Source organism: Onychostoma macrolepis, chromosome 02, assembly GCF_012432095.1.
Source record: "Onychostoma macrolepis isolate SWU-2019 chromosome 02, ASM1243209v1, whole genome shotgun sequence".
NCBI lineage: Eukaryota > Metazoa > Chordata > Actinopteri > Cypriniformes > Cyprinidae > Onychostoma > Onychostoma macrolepis.
In genome coordinates this window covers 19,724,642-19,742,452 of record NC_081156.1, presented here as the reverse complement: position 1 = coordinate 19,742,452, position 17,811 = coordinate 19,724,642, and the positions used below count along the sequence as shown (strand labels likewise).

The 17,811-nt window shown below is 36.0% G+C and overlaps 1 protein-coding gene across 9 annotated transcripts in view; it reads left to right on the top strand.

The window, feature by feature from the left end:
• The window catches only part of ctnnd2b (catenin (cadherin-associated protein), delta 2b), an 87,901-nt gene that overhangs the window by 29,813 nt on the left and 40,277 nt on the right, over positions 1-17,811 (top strand). For 6 of the 9 annotated variants that reach the window (XR_009267352.1, XM_058754093.1, XM_058754087.1 and 3 more), the window contains 5 exons: positions 4,985-5,019; positions 6,628-6,744; positions 14,004-14,170; positions 15,234-15,774; positions 15,968-16,111. Coding sequence is in view for 8 of the 9 variants with exons in the window: in XM_058754093.1 (XP_058610076.1) it covers positions 4,985-5,019; positions 6,628-6,744; positions 14,004-14,170; positions 15,234-15,774; positions 15,968-16,111 (1,004 nt within the window). In the remaining variant the exon portion in view is untranslated. Of the gene's footprint in view, positions 1-4,984; positions 5,020-6,627; positions 6,745-11,618; positions 11,731-13,569; positions 13,677-14,003; positions 14,171-15,233; positions 15,775-15,967; positions 16,112-17,811 lie in introns of those variants that run through there. The other 3 variants (XM_058754106.1, XM_058754120.1, XM_058754114.1) reach the window with 3 other exon arrangements.

Below are 17,811 nucleotides of genomic sequence, written 5' to 3'. Positions count from 1 at the left end.
CAGAGGAGCCTCTTAAAGAAGAAGTTACAGGTCTGTGAGAGCCAGAAATCTTGCTTGTTTGTAGGTGACCAAATACTTATTTTACCGAGGAATTTACCAATGAACTCTTTATTAATTAACCTACAATGTGATTTTCTGGATTTGTTTTTCTCATTTTGTCTCTCATAGTTGAGGTATACCTATGATGAAAATTACAGGCCTCTCTCATCTTTTTAAGTGGGAGAACTTGCACAATTGGTGGCTTACTAAATACTTTTTTGCCCCACTGTATATACAGTATATATATATACACACACACACACACACCATGGTATTCCATATAAGTACTACAGTTACCACAGTTTTAGTGTTACTATATTAAAACTACTATAAATTTTCATGAGGCAGTTTCCAGACGAGAGCCATTTTGAGCCACCCTGGGCTGCAGAGGTGTCTGGGGACTCATGTTTATGTTGCTGTGATTTGTAGTGAGAGTATTTTACCTTCATGCCATCCATAGTAATACACTGTAAAAGAGTGTTTGCCATCACAGAGCAGCTGTACAGCATCTGTGCCACACCAGCCATTGCCTTCTTATCCACTGACACAATTCTGCTGTGAGAAAGACGGCCATGATTCAGCACTTCAAGAGGGGCTCTCTCATTACGGGATGCTCTCTCGCACTGGGATTGAAATGTATTCCTCTCTGAGGACTGTGTTACATCTCTTTTGATTTGTAGTGTATCGTATATCACCTCATGAAGAGTCCAAAAGCCCACACAGGATTGTTTCTGCTTTCCTCTTGTCCTTGCTAAACTGACTTTTTATAGACTGTAGGAGTGCTTCTGTTGGCAAAATGACTTAAATTTCTATCTATTCCTCACAGAAGGATATCATATAGTTTCAGAAGACTTGGAATATGGTACTTTTTATAGTACTTTTAGTCATTTTAGAGCTTGACAGCTCTTATTCTCATGCATAATAAGGAAAGACGTGGGCAGGATAATCTTTAAAAAAAAAACACAGTTTGTATTTCACTAAAGAAAGTGAGTCAGAATTGACAATTTACAGATTGTTTAATGTTTTGGGTGAACCGTCGCTTTAATCTTGGAACCCTAATTGAGTTAATAGACTGTCTCTGTCTGTCTAGCTGAAAGGTTACATGATAAATTGTTCTGTATGTTATATCTCACATACAGTACCAGGACTAACAAGGGCTATTTTAGGCCCTCTCATATGGAGTTTAATAATGGGTGGCCTGGCTTTTACGGACGAGTGCCTTTGCTCCGCACTCATTAATACAATCACGTGAAGCCCTTTCACATGCTCTGTCGGATACAACACACTGAAGACATGGGAAAGTAGTTAGCCCGACCCCCTCGATCAAACACATGTGAAAATCACTGCATAAATTTATGCATGTAATCTGAATTTCAACACAAATCTGTTTGAGGTGACATTCTGCTTTCTAAGTTATGGTGTTGTTTACATTTAAATTTCTTCTTCTTTATATATTATATATATATATATATTTAGCTTGAAATAGCAGGCAGCCTCTCTTTCTTGATGGCATGTGTCTGTCTTTTTGTCTGTCAATTGGGAGGCACTCATTGACCCCCAGCGGTTTTGGGTCGGCCTCCTCCTCTCTCCCTCCCTCTTTCACTCTTTTCACATACGTTAGCAGGGAACAAAAGCCGCTCTCAGCTTTGTTCCAGCTTTTCATAGCACACTTTCACTCTTTCACACCAAAATCTCGGCTTTCTTTCTCCTATGACAATCCAAGGCAAACAGGCTGTAACAAACATACACAAAAAACTTTTTGTATAACTGCAGTTTAGGCAGCTAGGTGTTGTAATGCAGGGTCCACAACATAAGTTGGATTTAAAAAAAATGTAAGTTTTAATCTTTTGATTTAAGATTGTTATTGTGTGTTTGTGTATGTATGTATGTATATGTATATGCACACACACACACACACACACACACACATGCACATTTAATGCATGAGAATTAATCAAATTAAAAACATACAGATATGTCTAGATTTTTAAAGTATATTTGATAGACAGAAAGAGAAAAATATAAGTGTTTCAATATTTATATAAAAAGTGTATTTAATGTAATGCTGTTAAATGTGTATATATAAATGAATTTAATGCAGTATTTGACATTATAATACACATGCATTTGATGGCATTACGTTAAAAATTAATGAAATTATATATCATTTATTTATTTATAATAATACATTTTTTTTACCTGTTTTTAATTTTTATATATCTCTATAGTTTTAATAATATAATTTTGTAGATATATAGATAAATACTGTAGACAGACAGACATCAAGGAAGATATTTTTTTCAAAAAATATTTATTTTAATACTGTTAAACGTCTATTTAAATGCATTTAAAGCAGTTAATAACTTACCTATTTGACATTTAACTGGTTTAGAATGGATTCATAAATGTAAAGTTGATTCTGATTGGTTAATATAGCATTGCAGATGTGCTGTCCCAAGCTATTTGTATTTTAATGCCGCATTCAGCTGGTCCAGAAATGTCAACAGGGGATGCTTTAGTGTTCAACAAGAAGACCTGTTTGAATGGGGAATGAGGAAACACATTGAACAGATGTGTTGAATAAACTGTTTTTGTAAGCTATACCAGAATTTGTCATACTGCAAACAACAAATAATTCACTTAAATAAGATGGTGTTTAATTATCACCTTAGCTAAACAGGTAGGAAATATCACCTTAAAGGCGCTCTTAAAAATTCAACAGGTGTCAGGTGAGATTATTCATTGATTTACCAGTGTTAGCACTGCATTTGTTTGACGTTCACTCCCCTTTGTTTTTTGTTTATTTGACCATGACTGATCTAGTGAATAATTGTAGAACAATATGTAGATGATTAAAATTAGCCAGAACGGAGGCAAAGAACACTAACTCAGTGTGCTAATTGTAATGGCCCAAATCACATTGCTCCAAGTGTTTCAGCTAATATGTTGAGTCAATATGGAAATGGAGCACATAAAGAACAGTGATTAACTACTGACCACACAATGACCCACAGCTGTGATTGCCTCATCTGTCATGTCATTATTCTCAAGTTAATTATCTTGGGAGAGAAAAATATCTTCATCCTAAAAGGCTTTAATGATCCCCATGAAGACAGACTCATTCTGTGCTATCAATGTGATGTTATCTAGCCAGACGTCTTCGAGAGCGATATCACAATTGCCAGTCTTATAGCGTACTGGAAATTGAACGACAATTTCCAGCCAATGGGAACAATTAGTTTTTATTTATTTATTTATTTAATGTCGTAGGCCCTCATAATCATATCTCACAACTGAATCTGTGTTTATCTACCTTACAGGACTTATTTATTTATTTGCTTGTAATTACCTGACATATTTAGCCAGTAATTGTCTTTTATAGGGAGCTATTAGGATGAAAACAGTGAATGCTTGTTTGAAGGCAGGTCAGCTCACTCATTAAAACGGGGGTTCGGGTAAAAATGCCTTGTGGCTCATCACTGTTGCTCACTCTCTGGGAGCCTGTCTCTGTCTAGGCATTGTTCGTGGAAGAATCGGTGATGAATGGGTTTTAGGAGAACAACGCCGTGGCCCTATTAACATGTGGCGTTTTGTTTTCTTCTGCGATTCGTCACCCCCCGCACAAACATAGACAGCTCCACAAAATGAATCCTTACACACTCGCCGGAAGAAAATCAATAGAGTGATTTAGCAGCTGCTGTAAGGCTCCAAGGACAATGGGTGAGCGTTTAGCCTCCTGATAGCGTTACGGGTAAGGCAGGCCGCTATTTACCGTGCGGTGGCAAAGCCGGTCGTTGATTAGGGGTATGTGGCTCTACGTTCTTCCTCAAGCCTTCATTTCCACCCAATCCATAACCATCATAGCCACTGTTTGTGTGTTCTACAACGGAGATGATACTTCATTGATCAGTGAGTTATGTGATTCAGAAAGTGCGCAAATAGGTTTATGAACTTGATGGGTAAACAGTTACATAAGCAGTTTATGGCAGCCAAAGTATTAGCAACACCACATGGTCAAAAGTTCACTACTGTTTAAAAGTTTGTCGGTTAGATTTTTTAGAATGATAATAAGAATGAGTCACTTATCCTCATTAAGGCTGCATTTATGTGATAAAATATATATATATATATATATTAGTTCTTGAAATGGCAAAGCTGAATTTTCTGCACCCATTACTCCAGTCTCCAGTGTCATATGATCCATCAGAAATCATTCTAATATCCTTATTATTTCTTATTATTGTCAATTTTGAAAACAGTAATATTTTTGTGAAAACTGTGATACAATCTTTTCAGGATTCTTTGATGACTAAAAGGTTTAAAAGTACAGCATTTATTTGAAACAGAAACTTATAAAGGTCTTTACTGTTACTTTTAATACATGTAATGCATCCTTGCTAAAAAAAATATTAATTTCCTAAAAAACACATACAGTGTACTGTATGTGGATGCCCACATTTAATTAGAAGATTTGGCTGCTTTACTTACACCCTTTACTAACAGGTGCATAAAATCAAGCATACAGTTTCCTTAAACATTTACAGTAAAATAGTGCCCTTTTCTGTTCCAGTGTGACATGCTCCTGTGCACAAAGCAAGGTCCATGAAGAAATGGTTCACTGAGTCTGAACCATTGAACAAATTTGGGATGAATCACGAGCTAGAGTCTATCATGCCTAACCTCACTGATGCTCTTGTGTCTGCTTTACCAGAAAATTGGAAGATTTTACAGAAGACCAGCTCCCTATTAATGCCCATGATTTTGAAATAAAATATTCAACAAGCACATACAGTTCAGTATAGGTGCCCACAAACTTGTGACCATGTAGTGAAGATATAAATGGTCAGTTGCAGGCGTAGGATTGTAACATCATGTAAAAGATTGTGTTCACTTCAGTGTTTGTGTTGATGATGCATCTAAATCTGTTCTATCCTTTATCTTACAGTTCTGCAGATGAAAAGTTTCGCTGGAACAACCAAGGTAACTGGACTGTTTTCTTACCAAAAAAGTGAATTTGTTTGGAAATCCATGAACTGAAACCTTACAAGAAGGTGAATGTTGCATGAACAGCACCTTTTCCAATGCATTTTGACAGTTGTCATCATCCAGCAGCCCACGTGGTAAACCGTGCATGTCAGAGTGAAACATGTTGACTTTTGACTTTATTGATTGTGCTACAGCAAAACGTTAGCCAAAGATGACAACCTCTGCCTACCAGAACATAAAACACTGAGGAGAGGCTGAGATTGAAGAGCAAGAGCAGTGCAGCCCATAAATGATTCATGAGCTTGCGGTCACGCCACACTCTTTAAAATACTGGGCTCTTGATGAAGCATCAAAACAAAACCAGATTAAGCATCTCATTCTCATTCCTGGCAAGTTCAAATTAAATTTTTTAGTAGATTCCTCAGTGGTAGGTTTTGTACTTCACGATGTTTTGGCCGTAGCTACCCAACTACCAAAAGTTGTAAAAAACAAAAAACCTTGTGAAAAGGTTGTAATAACATTTCATATACATTCATATGGTGTGTTTTTTTAACATATATATTGTCACAATGCTGCAGAAACATTTAGACATCAAATATGAGTCTCCAGTGTTGTCTTTTTTTATATTTCTTTATTAAATTATGTCACTGTGGAAGCCACTGAATAAAACATAAAAAAGGTAATTGTGACTTTTTATCTCATGGTTCTGACTTTTTTTCTCAGAATTGTGTGATATAAACCCGCAATTGCGAGTTAAAAAGTCATAATTGTGAGATATAAACTCACAATTCTGACTTTCTGAGTTTATATCTCATATCTCACGCAATTGCGAGTAGAATTGTGAGATATAAAGCTCGCAATTCTGAGAACATATCAGTCTTTTTCCCCCCTTAAAACTGGACTTTAACTCACAATTGTGAGTTTATATCACGCAATTCTGACTTTATAACTCGCAATTGCAAGTTTATGTCTCACAATTCTGAGAAAAAAATTGCGAGAGAAAAAAAGGCAGAATTGCGAGTTATCTCGCAATTGTGACTTTATAAATCGTAATTCTGACTTTATAATTCGCAATTGTGAGTTAATATCACGCAATTCTGACTTTATATCTCACAATTCTGACTTTATAACTCACAATTGTGAGTTTATGTCTTGCAATTCTGTGAAAAAAAAATCAGAATTGTGAGATAAAGTCACAATTTTTTTTTTAATTCAGTGGCGGAAACGGGCTTCCATATGTCACAGACTAGCCTATATGAATCACAAATTTTGAGACACAAACCTACATTCTGTAAATAAAAGTATTGCCCCTATGTGTTTTTGAAATATGTAATTCAGAACTTATATTATTTTAAAACTAAAAATGTTGCAGATTGGTCTGGTTTTATTTGCATAGTTACATCTTACAATTTTAAATTATAGGTGTAATTTTAGAATGTTTTTAAAGCATGTTATTGCAACGTAACTTAACAGCAATCAATATGTAACATTGTAAAACATTAAGCCCTTGCTGAGTAACTACCAGCTTATTGAAACACTCGTCATAGGGAGCTGTTTTATTAGCCTGCTAGATGAAGTTACCTTTCATGTCTTTGTTCACAGACGGACAGAAGGATATAGAGGAGGAGCTCACCACAGGTCTGGAACTTGTAGATTCCTGCATCCGATCTCTTCAAGAATCTGGTATTCTGGATTCACAGGAATTCACTGCAGGCGAAAGTAAGGAGCCCTTTTAGTTTAACACAATTAAGAAATTACCAAGACTGAACAATGCTAATGACTTCTAAATGTTCTGATCCTGCAGAGTTGTGATCTTAAGCTGAAATGATTGATAGTCGGGGACTATAATTTACATTCTCTGAGTGTTCTTTTACAGAATGCATGCATAACAGCCCATAATATGAGCTTGCAGGTGTTGCTCTGTAGAGTGTATCCACATGAGCTTGGTATATCCTCCAGCTTTCTCAAATTTATGAGTGAGACTCACTGCCTCTCTTATTATGCATGGTAGTAGCTTAATGCATGAATTACAGGTTATTTGGTAGTTTTTTGGGCCACAAATTCAAGGAGGCAACAAATGTTCAAATAAAATATGTCAAAAAGCATATTCAACCTGCTGAGAGGATCAGGCCTACCTCATCTGAACAGATTAAAATATGAATACTCTGAACAGTTGGCATATCTTCAAAGGCTCAGTCTCTCAGTGTTTAAAGGAGGTTGAGATAGTGTAAAAAAGTTTCCTGATAACCTAAAAATCATGTGGTCACATTTGAATTAACTTTATATATTGTTGTATATATATTATATTTTATATTATATTAACATCAAATATTACTTAAAATGACAGAATCAGCCTGAGTACATAAGATTATACAAACCTTTTTGAAAGATGCTCACCAAGAGAACATTTATTTGATCAAAAATACAATAAAAACAGTAATTTTGTGAAATATTATTACAATTTATAACTTTTTTATTCCTGTGATGGCAAAGCAGCCAAAATTTCAGTCTTCAGTGTCACATGATGCTTGAGAAATCATTCTAATATGTTGAGGTTGTGCTCTAAAAACATTTGTTATTATTACCAATATGTTGAAAATAGTTTTTCTGCCTATTTTTTGTGGAAGCAGCGATACATTTTTTTTTCAGGTTACTTTGATGAACAGTAAGTTTAAAAGAAAATAATTTATTTAAAAGAGATTATATTTATGGTCACCTTTGATCAAGTCCCAGTGAAATCTTAAAAGTTTTGTGGCTTTTAATCTATGTTCATGTACATGTACTTTTGAATAGTCAGTATGCTAATGTACTTTTAAATGTTAAAAAAATAAAATATACTTTTCAAAGTGCACAACACTGACATATATTTTCTGATCATGGCTTCAGTATCTAGACTTTATGCCTATTAATTATCACAGATACACTACACATAACTTTCACTCGCACTAGCCATTGGTGTCAATTACTGATTAAACTTATCAAAGCTACACATGTAGTTTGACAGAGCTGTAACTAAACAAACTGCAGGAAACTTAAACTAAAGCAAGGTCTAGAACATTAAATATTGAGCAAACTTCTAAATAAATCAGCATACATGGATACATGGACCCTTAATGGTTTTTAATGAACCATCTTACAAGACAGATAAAGTATATTTTGTATTTATTTACTCGGCTGTTGTGGTTTCCACTCTCTGTAGTTGTGAGTTATAAATAGAATTCAGCTGAAATATTTATCGTCTCTGATCTAAAATGCAGGTCATAGAGTGTGGAGATAAAACCCCTCTCCCCAAACAGATAAGTGACCAGCCACCTGGACATAGATTGTCCACCGCACAACCACTCTGTATGGCAGAAAATGGCATCTTAAGATGTCTAAAATGCTTGGGTTGAGACTGGAGAAGGACCAGAAGTCTGATTATGGATTTATGAAACTTTCAGCTCTTACTGTAAATGTGCCTCTTTTTGAATCTGATAGTGGCTAAAGTGGTTATAGTAGTAAACTCCAGCCATTTTCAATAACCGCAGTCGGACAGTTTCTGATATTATTGGGTCATCTGAAATGACCCAGTTATCATCTTCAGTGGTTTAGAAGTCACACTGTCACAATAGTCTCAGTGTCTATGTGTGTGTGTCAGTTTATGAGAAATCTTTTCATAGACTGCAAACCTTTATTGGTTTTCTTTTAATCTTCATATTTGCAGCCAATTTTTGTTTTAAAGAGAATCAGAGATGAAAATGAGTGAATATCACTAAAATAAGGTGTTTCCTAATTGTAGTTCATTTTACAGCATGTTGTGTAGATCTTTTGTAAACAAACATTATTGCTCTGTCAGGCCATTTCAAACTGGCACCTCTTTAAAAGATGCAACATCTTTAGGTGCTGTCAGACATCCTCAAAAGAGGAGAACCATGCTCTGACAGTGCGGCAATAAGGCTTTCCTGTAGCTCAAATAGTAGAGCATGGCGCTAGCAACGCTAAGATCATGGGTTCGATTCCCAGGGAAAGCAAGAGCTGATCAAATGTAAAAACTATAACTTGAATGCAATGTAAGTCGCTTTGGATAAAAGCGTCTGCTAAATGCATAAATGTAAAATGTAAATGTAAATAAGCTTCGGTTAACATGATCGTCTTTGCAGGCTGTCAGAGATTAAACAGCATGCAAACTAGTCTCTGTGCATGCAGGTGATATGTGGTGCTATATAGCAGTGATTCCCAAAAAGGAATTACTTCATCAGATTCCAGGGGTACAGAAATTGGGATTTTGATTTGTTAATCCTGTAAAGCCCCGTTCACACCCAGAACGATAACTATAAAGATAATATTAGCATCCACACCAGTGAACGATATTGTCTGTTTATTCTAAGCACAAGCTCGTCTGCCGCTTTAAATTCTTGAGCTTGTTATAGCAGGATATATTTTGATTGAGTGTCAACAGAGGTGTAAAATACTTGAGTAATTTTACTTGATTACTTTACTTAAGTATTATTTGGGCGGATTTTTACTTTATTCAAGTACAATTTAAACTGACTACTTGTACTTTTACTTGATTACATTTCTGAAGAAAAAACTGTACTTTTTACTCCTTACAATTTTATTTCAACTTAAAAAGTACATTATATTTTTATTTGATCTTATGCACATTAAATATGGTAAACGGAATCTCAAACGTGTTCTTGACGTGATAACCAATGACCATTGTTTTCACACATCAAACACACAGTTCTGCTTTTTGAAATTGAGTAGGAATTTGGACTCTCAATGAATATTTTTTTTAATCTTAATAATTACATGATTTGCTCATTAATTCATATAATTAGTCACAAATAATTATGTAGCAATATTTGCTGAGAAAATGGCCAAATAAAAATGCCCCAAATAAACAATTCAAAGATTAATTATCCTTTTAGACAGTGACGTAGACAACACAAAAAAGTGGCCTTTCAAAATGTTAATGTTGTATGTTTTAATTCTATGACACTCCTCATTAATTCAGCCCATTCTTGCATTCTGTCTGGAATATGTTTCTAACCTCTGCATCACATTGTTATTAAGCGATAGTTCACCCAAAAATTAAGATTCTCATGTCGTCCCAGATGTTCATGACTTTCTTTCTTCAGATCAACACAAGCAAATATTTTTAGTCCGTGTAATGCAAGGGGACAGGACCACTATAGAAACAACACAAAATGAACACGACGTTCAAGTTAAAAATATTAGTATTTGTAATTTTCTTACACGTCTATCATTTCACTTAAGAAGACACTGATTCATTAACAGGTGTTGTATGAGTTACTGTCATATTCACTTAGTGTAGTTTTTGAAGTGTCATTTTTGGAACTCCCATACTTGTCTTATTACACGAAGAGAGATGGTTTAGTTTAGATGATTTAGATCTTAGTTTGTGTTCAACTGATACATAAAAGTCATATATATATATATATATATATATATATATATATATATATATGGGGTGGCATGAGGGTGGAAAGGATGGAGTTTCCTTTTAATTCCTTTCCCTGCAATTTTTGTGTGTGTGTGTGTGTGTTCCGCTGTGCTGCACTTTAATTGTTATCGCTGCACTAGATATGTGTTTGACCTGTGCCATTGCATTTTGTTTTGTTTTCTCCCTTTAACCAAACTTCTGTAAGTCTGTTAGAAAAAAAAAGTACTTCTACTTTTTTAATACTTGAGTACAATTTAAAGTTGTACTTTTTTACTTTTACTCAAGTATGTTTTTGGCCAGATACTTGTACTTTTAATTGAGTACAATTTTCACTGAGTGTCCCGATCTTTTTCTGGGGAACCTATAAAATTGTATCAACTGAAAAAGGTGCAGCACTCACTCTTGAAGAGATGAAAACTTTATTAATTAAATGACGTTTCGGCCATCAGACATCTATAAAATTGGAAATTAAATTTAAATGCATATTCAGCAGTAAGATTAACTAATATTACCAACAGTAACATCTATAAAAGGTTAGCATTAGTGCTGTCTGCCATTCAGTTAAAAAAATAATCAAATTTTTTCTGTAATTAATTTAAAAAAATTTGACTGAACACATATTAATATATTTGTGTTGTCATATTTTCACACTGAACTTCCAAATTAATAAACAACATAAAGATGGTATATTTTAAATATGTGTTTAATGCCATCTTTTTATTAGTTTATTATTAATGAAGAAGTATCATTGATACAAATAATGTTACTGTTGTCTCTATTAAATCAATTTTTTCCCTTTAATTTTAGCCATTAAATATTATTTTTAACATTTAATAGGCTTTGAAAAATATTACAACTTTTTATGTGAACTTAAAACAATCTTCACATAAACTATAAATTATATGCATAAACTATATTGATTATTCTTTATTCAAGCTACAAAAGTTAATCCGCAAGCAGAGCAGTCGAGTGATTTCTCTTTTTCTTTAGTTCTTTGATTCACATCAATCACAGACTGCAGCGGGTTTCACTTTAAAAGCAGCGCTGTTTCTTTAATAAAACCTGAAGCACATGACGCGGATGTGACACACATCCAATTTTCTCCAAACTCTTTACAGTCATTTAGGATTTTATAACTGATTTAAGACTGTGTTTATGAGGTAACTCGCCAAAAACGGATTGCGTACTCTTCCTCGGGCCGGATGAAGATGATTGGCGGGCGTTCGTCAGCCAATCAGATTCAAGCATTCAACGGCCCAGTAGGTTTAATCTGGCCGCAGAGGAACACAACCGGGTTGCCTGATAAAAAGAGGCGTAATCTCTGAAACAGAGTTTCCCACTTGCTTAATACGGAAATATCAACTAAATGTGTTACTTGTTTTTGTCAACCTGGCAACCATCTGTACGCGCGCTCTCTCCACTGTGGATAAACCAACGCGCTGGCTTTCTGGAAACACCGGTTAGCTTGCAGTTTAGCGATCTCCTCTTCAATATTCTGAATATTATCAGAAAAGTGTAATTTATCAAGTGTTCATTTATGAGAGAGAGAGAGAGAGAGAGAGGCTGTGTATGTATGAATTACCACTGTTTTGCGGTGTTTCTCTATTAACAGTGAAGCTGTGGATTGAATTGCTTTAGAAACAATGACATTACCAGCTCCTTGTTTAGAAAGATAGTGTAGCTCTTCAGCGATTAAGCTATTTTATTGTTAAAATTGCGGGGTAGCGCTAAAATTTTTGTCTGAGCGCAGCGTGATATGTGTGCGGTAGGCCTACAGTGAAGACAGCGCATTAGTTTAGAGCTCTTCTAATTTTTATTTCTATTTTTTAAACGTAGAGAGAGTGTTGATTTGTGCAATGATAACCTACCAGCAATGTAAAGATGATTTTAATATATTAGAATGAGTACATTACAATATAAATTTATTAGAACGAGTACATTATTATTTATGGGCTTAAAAACAAGATGCAAACAATCAGAATATTGTAGTTGGTGGGGAGTGCACAATGCAAACATGAAACATATGCCATTACCTATATTGTACTGTGGTACAGCTATGGAGGCCCTTCATAATGCAGAGGTCAACTGCCTGTTCTGCCAATGGCCCTTTAGTATGCAGCCTTTCATAAACAGCTGTTTTACTAAATTCGGCTGAGGTGAAATTCAGTGCAGTCCTGTATCGTGATACGCATCGTATCGTGAATTTGCTGGTGATACACAGCCCTAATATATATATTATATATATATGAATGTATGCTATGCTATTCTATATACTGAACGGTATGTAGAACATTTAACTTCAAAATTCAAACTACAAACATTTTATTAAAATGAATATGAATACAAAATGAATGTTTCATTAACATATCAATATTTCTGTTTTTTATTTTATTTTATCATACACCATTTTGACCTTGCTCAGTGAAGTTTTTGATTGTCTTTCAGCCTTTTAACAAAGTGGATAATATACTCTTATGCTTATTGCCTCCTTTGAAGTGCTCAGTATTTCTGAAGCAGTTTTACTTATTTCACTTACACTTTCATCCTATTAAATGTCTCTGCCAATCAAATTAAATGCCGTATAGTTTCTCAAGCTGCTTCAGTTGTTTTTCCCCGACAGTATTTAATTTTTTAGTTTCAAAGTGAATCATGTTAATAGCGTCCAATTTAATAATGTATTATGGTCATTCTGAATGATATCAAGTATAATATGAGTTAAAAGGAACACAGTAGCAGTACTTGCAACTTTCTAGCAGTACTTGTGCCTTATTTATGTGATTGTGGGGGATGTTCTGTAAAGGCCTGGGAATCACTGCTGTGTGGCACAGTGTCAGGCTGTCAGTACAGGAGGGCCGAGAGAAGAGAAGGGACTGCGATTTCTGTTCATGCTGACCCCATTTTCTTGAATGTGTGCACATTGAGTGTCTTCCAGCAGTGATTAATTATGCATGCCTATTCTGTCCATCTACTCACTGTGAGGCTTGAAATAATGAGCAGTATAAAAGAAAGTAAAACGGAGAACTGTGGATGGAGGCTGGAAGACAATGAAAGAATATGAGATGAAATGGTAAAGCAATTAACCAATTTTCCGAAGGTAAAATGAGGTGAGGGGAATTATATGGACAGAGAAGAGAGGGTAACAAGATTTGTATCTCCTGAAGGAAATACCTGAGCTTGCAAGGCAGCAAAAGAAATAAAGTTTTACGTAAGTTTAGATTTTAGACTTGGATTCTATGTAAATGCAATACTGCATCATGCCACTTTTGACAGAGTCATAACAATCGTCATACTTGGCTGCACACAAGAATAAACAGTCACTATAAAGGAAGTTATACATGGTTAAATATATGCAAAGATTACAAGATTAATATCAATTTTATATGCAAATAGGTGGCATGAAAGACCAACTGCAAATCAGTATCTCTGTTGGAAATAAATGAGTGATTGTTAAAGTTAATCTTAAATTCTTTTCTAGTTAAACTGTTTTGTTTTATATATATTTTTTTTTTCCCCCCAAATGTCCCCTTCACAGGACCAGGCATCCTCTCTCAGAGTGCTTTGCAGCTCAATAATCAAGAGGGCACCTTTCCCTATCCAGTCAGTTACCATAGCAACCAGACCCTGGCCCTCGGCGACCTGTCGGCCTCCCAGCCTCCTCGCAGTGGTCAGGTGGGAGGAGTGTTACATAGCTATAATCAGGTGGGGATTCATCTCTTTGTAAAAACTCTGATTTTGACCCTCTTGTCTTAAACCGTGTGAATTGTACCCTGTTTTTATGAGAAAACCCTCTGGGGGGAATTCACTAAGTAGTGCGTCTGCTAATAACGCTGTTTATGTGCATGCACTGCCTTAATGTTTTTAGTGTTCTTTTTCAGTCATGGCTTTTGCCTTATTAAAATCATCTATAAATCTAAATGCAGACTAAATGCATCTCATTTTAGTTGAGAGATTTGACAAATCAAATATATTAAATAACATTTGATATATAAACACAACACTGCAAGATACTAAAAATGCATTGACAATGTTTTTTAAAGTTTTGGGGGTTTTTTTGGATATGGAGCCCCATGCATGACATGCGGGAAAAAAAGTTTGTTCCACATCTTAATTCACCGCCATGCTTAATTAATTTGTTCCCTCATATTAATTTAATTAAATTGTGGCCACAATGTCTATTAGAGTACAAATTAGTAACACAATTTAACTAAAACAATGCAACAAATTAATAAGTTGTGTTTTTCACTACATATAATGTGCAGGCTATTCGTGTTTTAACATCAACTTTTAACAAAAACATAAAAATTATTTCAGTGTTATTTTTTTCTTGTCGAAGATTCATCGATAGTATGATTTAATTAAAATTGTTTAATTGTAATCATGATGCACATTTTTTGTTTTGTCTTTGTTGACAAAATCAAAAAACCCTTTCATTGAAAAGAATAACAGTTGCAGAATAAAATTTTGTGATGCAAATGAGGCTACAGTGTTGCGTAACAATAATTGCGCAATCTTTACTGAACCTAAATTAAATAGAAAGCATCCTTGTTTGCACTGAAAAGAATGACAGTGACTTAAATCCTCATTTGCATTTAAACTGGACTATAAACTGTTGCTGCACTGAATTACCAGTCGCAAAAAGTGGCGCAAGAATTTAGTGAATTCACCCCGGTTTCCCTTGAAAATATCATGTCGGTCACCATCACTTAGCTCACAGCTTCTAGAAGAGTGAAATTTTAGCTCTTTACATGTCACTTACCTCCAGGTGACGTCTAATCGAGTTGCCCAGCTGGCTGCCAGAGAGACAGCCGCCCGGGCCCATTCTCGAGACTCCTTTGCCCAGAGTCATGGCAGTGCATTCCACATGCCTGACGATCAGCCAGCAGCCCCTGTAAACTATTCCTGCTCAACTCTACCAGCCCAGCGAGTGAGCTCTCCCTTTTCCATGCAGGCTTTGGGCTCCCCATCCAAACTGCAGAGGCTGGGCTCAGCCTCCGACATGCCCAGCTATGCCACTCTGGCACGGGTGTCATCGCCCAAGCAGTCCCCGAGCCGGCTGGCCAAGTCCTACAGCACCAGCTCTCCCATCAACATGGCGGTGGGAGGAGGGTCGTCCTCTTCACCACTGCACATGGCCGGACCGGGCAATGCCTCCAGCTCGTCTCCACTACACCAGCTCAGTGCTGCAGTGGGAAGTTACGCCACTTTGTCCCCCACCAAGCGTATGCTCCACACCACCGATCAATATAAGATCTCTCACGATCTGTACGCCAACGCCACCCTCCAGAGACCCGGCAGTCTGGCAGGTCAGTGCCATTTGCGGGATACAGCCTTTCCGTTTGGTAGCATCACCATCAAAAACACATAAGCACTGGTCATTTTCACACTTCATAATCAGACAGATGGATCAGAATTTGACACTGTTTTTTCCAAGTGTATTTATAGCATTTTTGCTCTGGTTAATGGTGCTTGAGAATCTGCATTTTGTCCATGATGTAGGTTCCAGGGGTTCGTACAGCAGTCAGCACAGTCACCTTGGCTCAGAGCTCAGACCCCTGCAGTCTCCTGAGCACCACATCGACCCCATTTATGAGGATAGAGTCTATCAGAAAGCCCCCCTGAGGAACTTCAACCAAGGCCAGGGTAAGATAGCAGACATCAGGTTCTCTAACAATTTAATGTCAACAACAAAATCATCTCATCTAGAACATTGTGGCTCTGGTACAGGTGCGTTTATGAAATAAAAGGCTTGTTTCAGCTTTCTTTTTGTTCAAAATAGAAATGTTTTCCCAAGTGCCCAATTAATAGCAGTGAGCTGCTAGAAATCATCACTTTAACTTTATCAGATAGTATCACGTTTTTGCTTTTAAGGATTTAAAGTCAATTTACTTCCGTTCACATTTTGTTTTGAGCTGAGTATAATATATCATTACAACTAATTTATGGTGCTTTATGGCATGTCTAGACGCCTTTTAAAAAATGTCTTGCCTAAAAAACAGTGTAATCTACAGTATATAAAAGCACAGGCTACTTTACACTTACAATACATGTTTGCAGGCTAATGGATGTGCTTTTCAGGGTTTCTGCTTTTACAGCCATAAAAAGCTTGTATGTACTGTAGGTTAAAAGGACAGCTCAGTCAAAAATCAGTTACTCGTTAACTTAAACTCATATCGTTCCAAACCTGTATGACTTTCTTTCTTTTGTGGAAATATTTTGAAAAGTGTCGCTCTGGGTTTTTTTGTTCATTCAAAAGGTCAGTGGTGTCCAATGTTGTTTCGGACCCAAGCATATCTTCTTTTAGGTTCCACAAGATGAAATAAAGTCATGCAGGTTTAGAACGACATCAGGGTGATTAAATGATGACAGGATTTGACCTTTTGGGTGAACTATCCCTTAAACCTTCGCATCCAAACTTTCCACCTTGCTTTCATTGAAAGTCAACATCAGATGCTATTCATAACTCCTTGTGCTTCCATAATCTAATGCTTAACCTAACGTTTGATTAGGGTTAGAGCTAAACTCTGCAGTAAAGTGTATCTCGCAAGCCAGATTTGAGGGTCCCTGACCTAATGTATTTCTGGGTCAAACCAGATATTGATTATTATATGGAATAGTGTATGGAATTAGAATTGATTGGATTGTGAAAATTGGATGTTACACACCAAAACGGAGTCAAATGCTTGAAAGGGAAACATTGAAAATTAGTCATGTAAAAAAAGTTTACTTGACATTTTTAAAAGGTCCCATCAGGAAACGTTTCATAATTTCTATTATATTAAAGTAATTTTTACCAATTTGTATGCTGTAAGAGTTTATTGCTTGGCATTGTGTTTTAAACTATCCTGTGCTGACATGGCATAAAAGAATAAAAGAATAAACAAATGAACATTTAAAAAAAGTGTATTTGGAATAATAAAATCGTGCACACCAGGCTTGTGCAATAAAAAGTAAATGTTCGTGTTGACTTTAAAGTGGGAATGCTTCCAGCACGGCTGAGCTCCAGTCAGCTGGAAAACTCTGCCGTCAGAATGAACAGCCATCAGTGGTGGTTTCTGGGTAGCTATTCAAATCTGAACAAAAGCAGGCCAGAGAGAAAAAAACTGTTTTGCATTCACACTCAGACAAGCTAATGAAGCACCTACTGAAGAGCTATCATTATGGGTCAGTTTGTTATTTTGATGGTTTAACATGATTTCTGTTCTGTTTTGCTCCTCCTGTCCTCCTTCTCCTCTCTTACGACTGAAATACCTGGTCAACATGTAATGTTTTTCACCCTTTGCTGCACCCAAAGATCCAAAGAACCGCTTCTGTGACCAGGTCCTGAACTTTCTGCTCTGTCC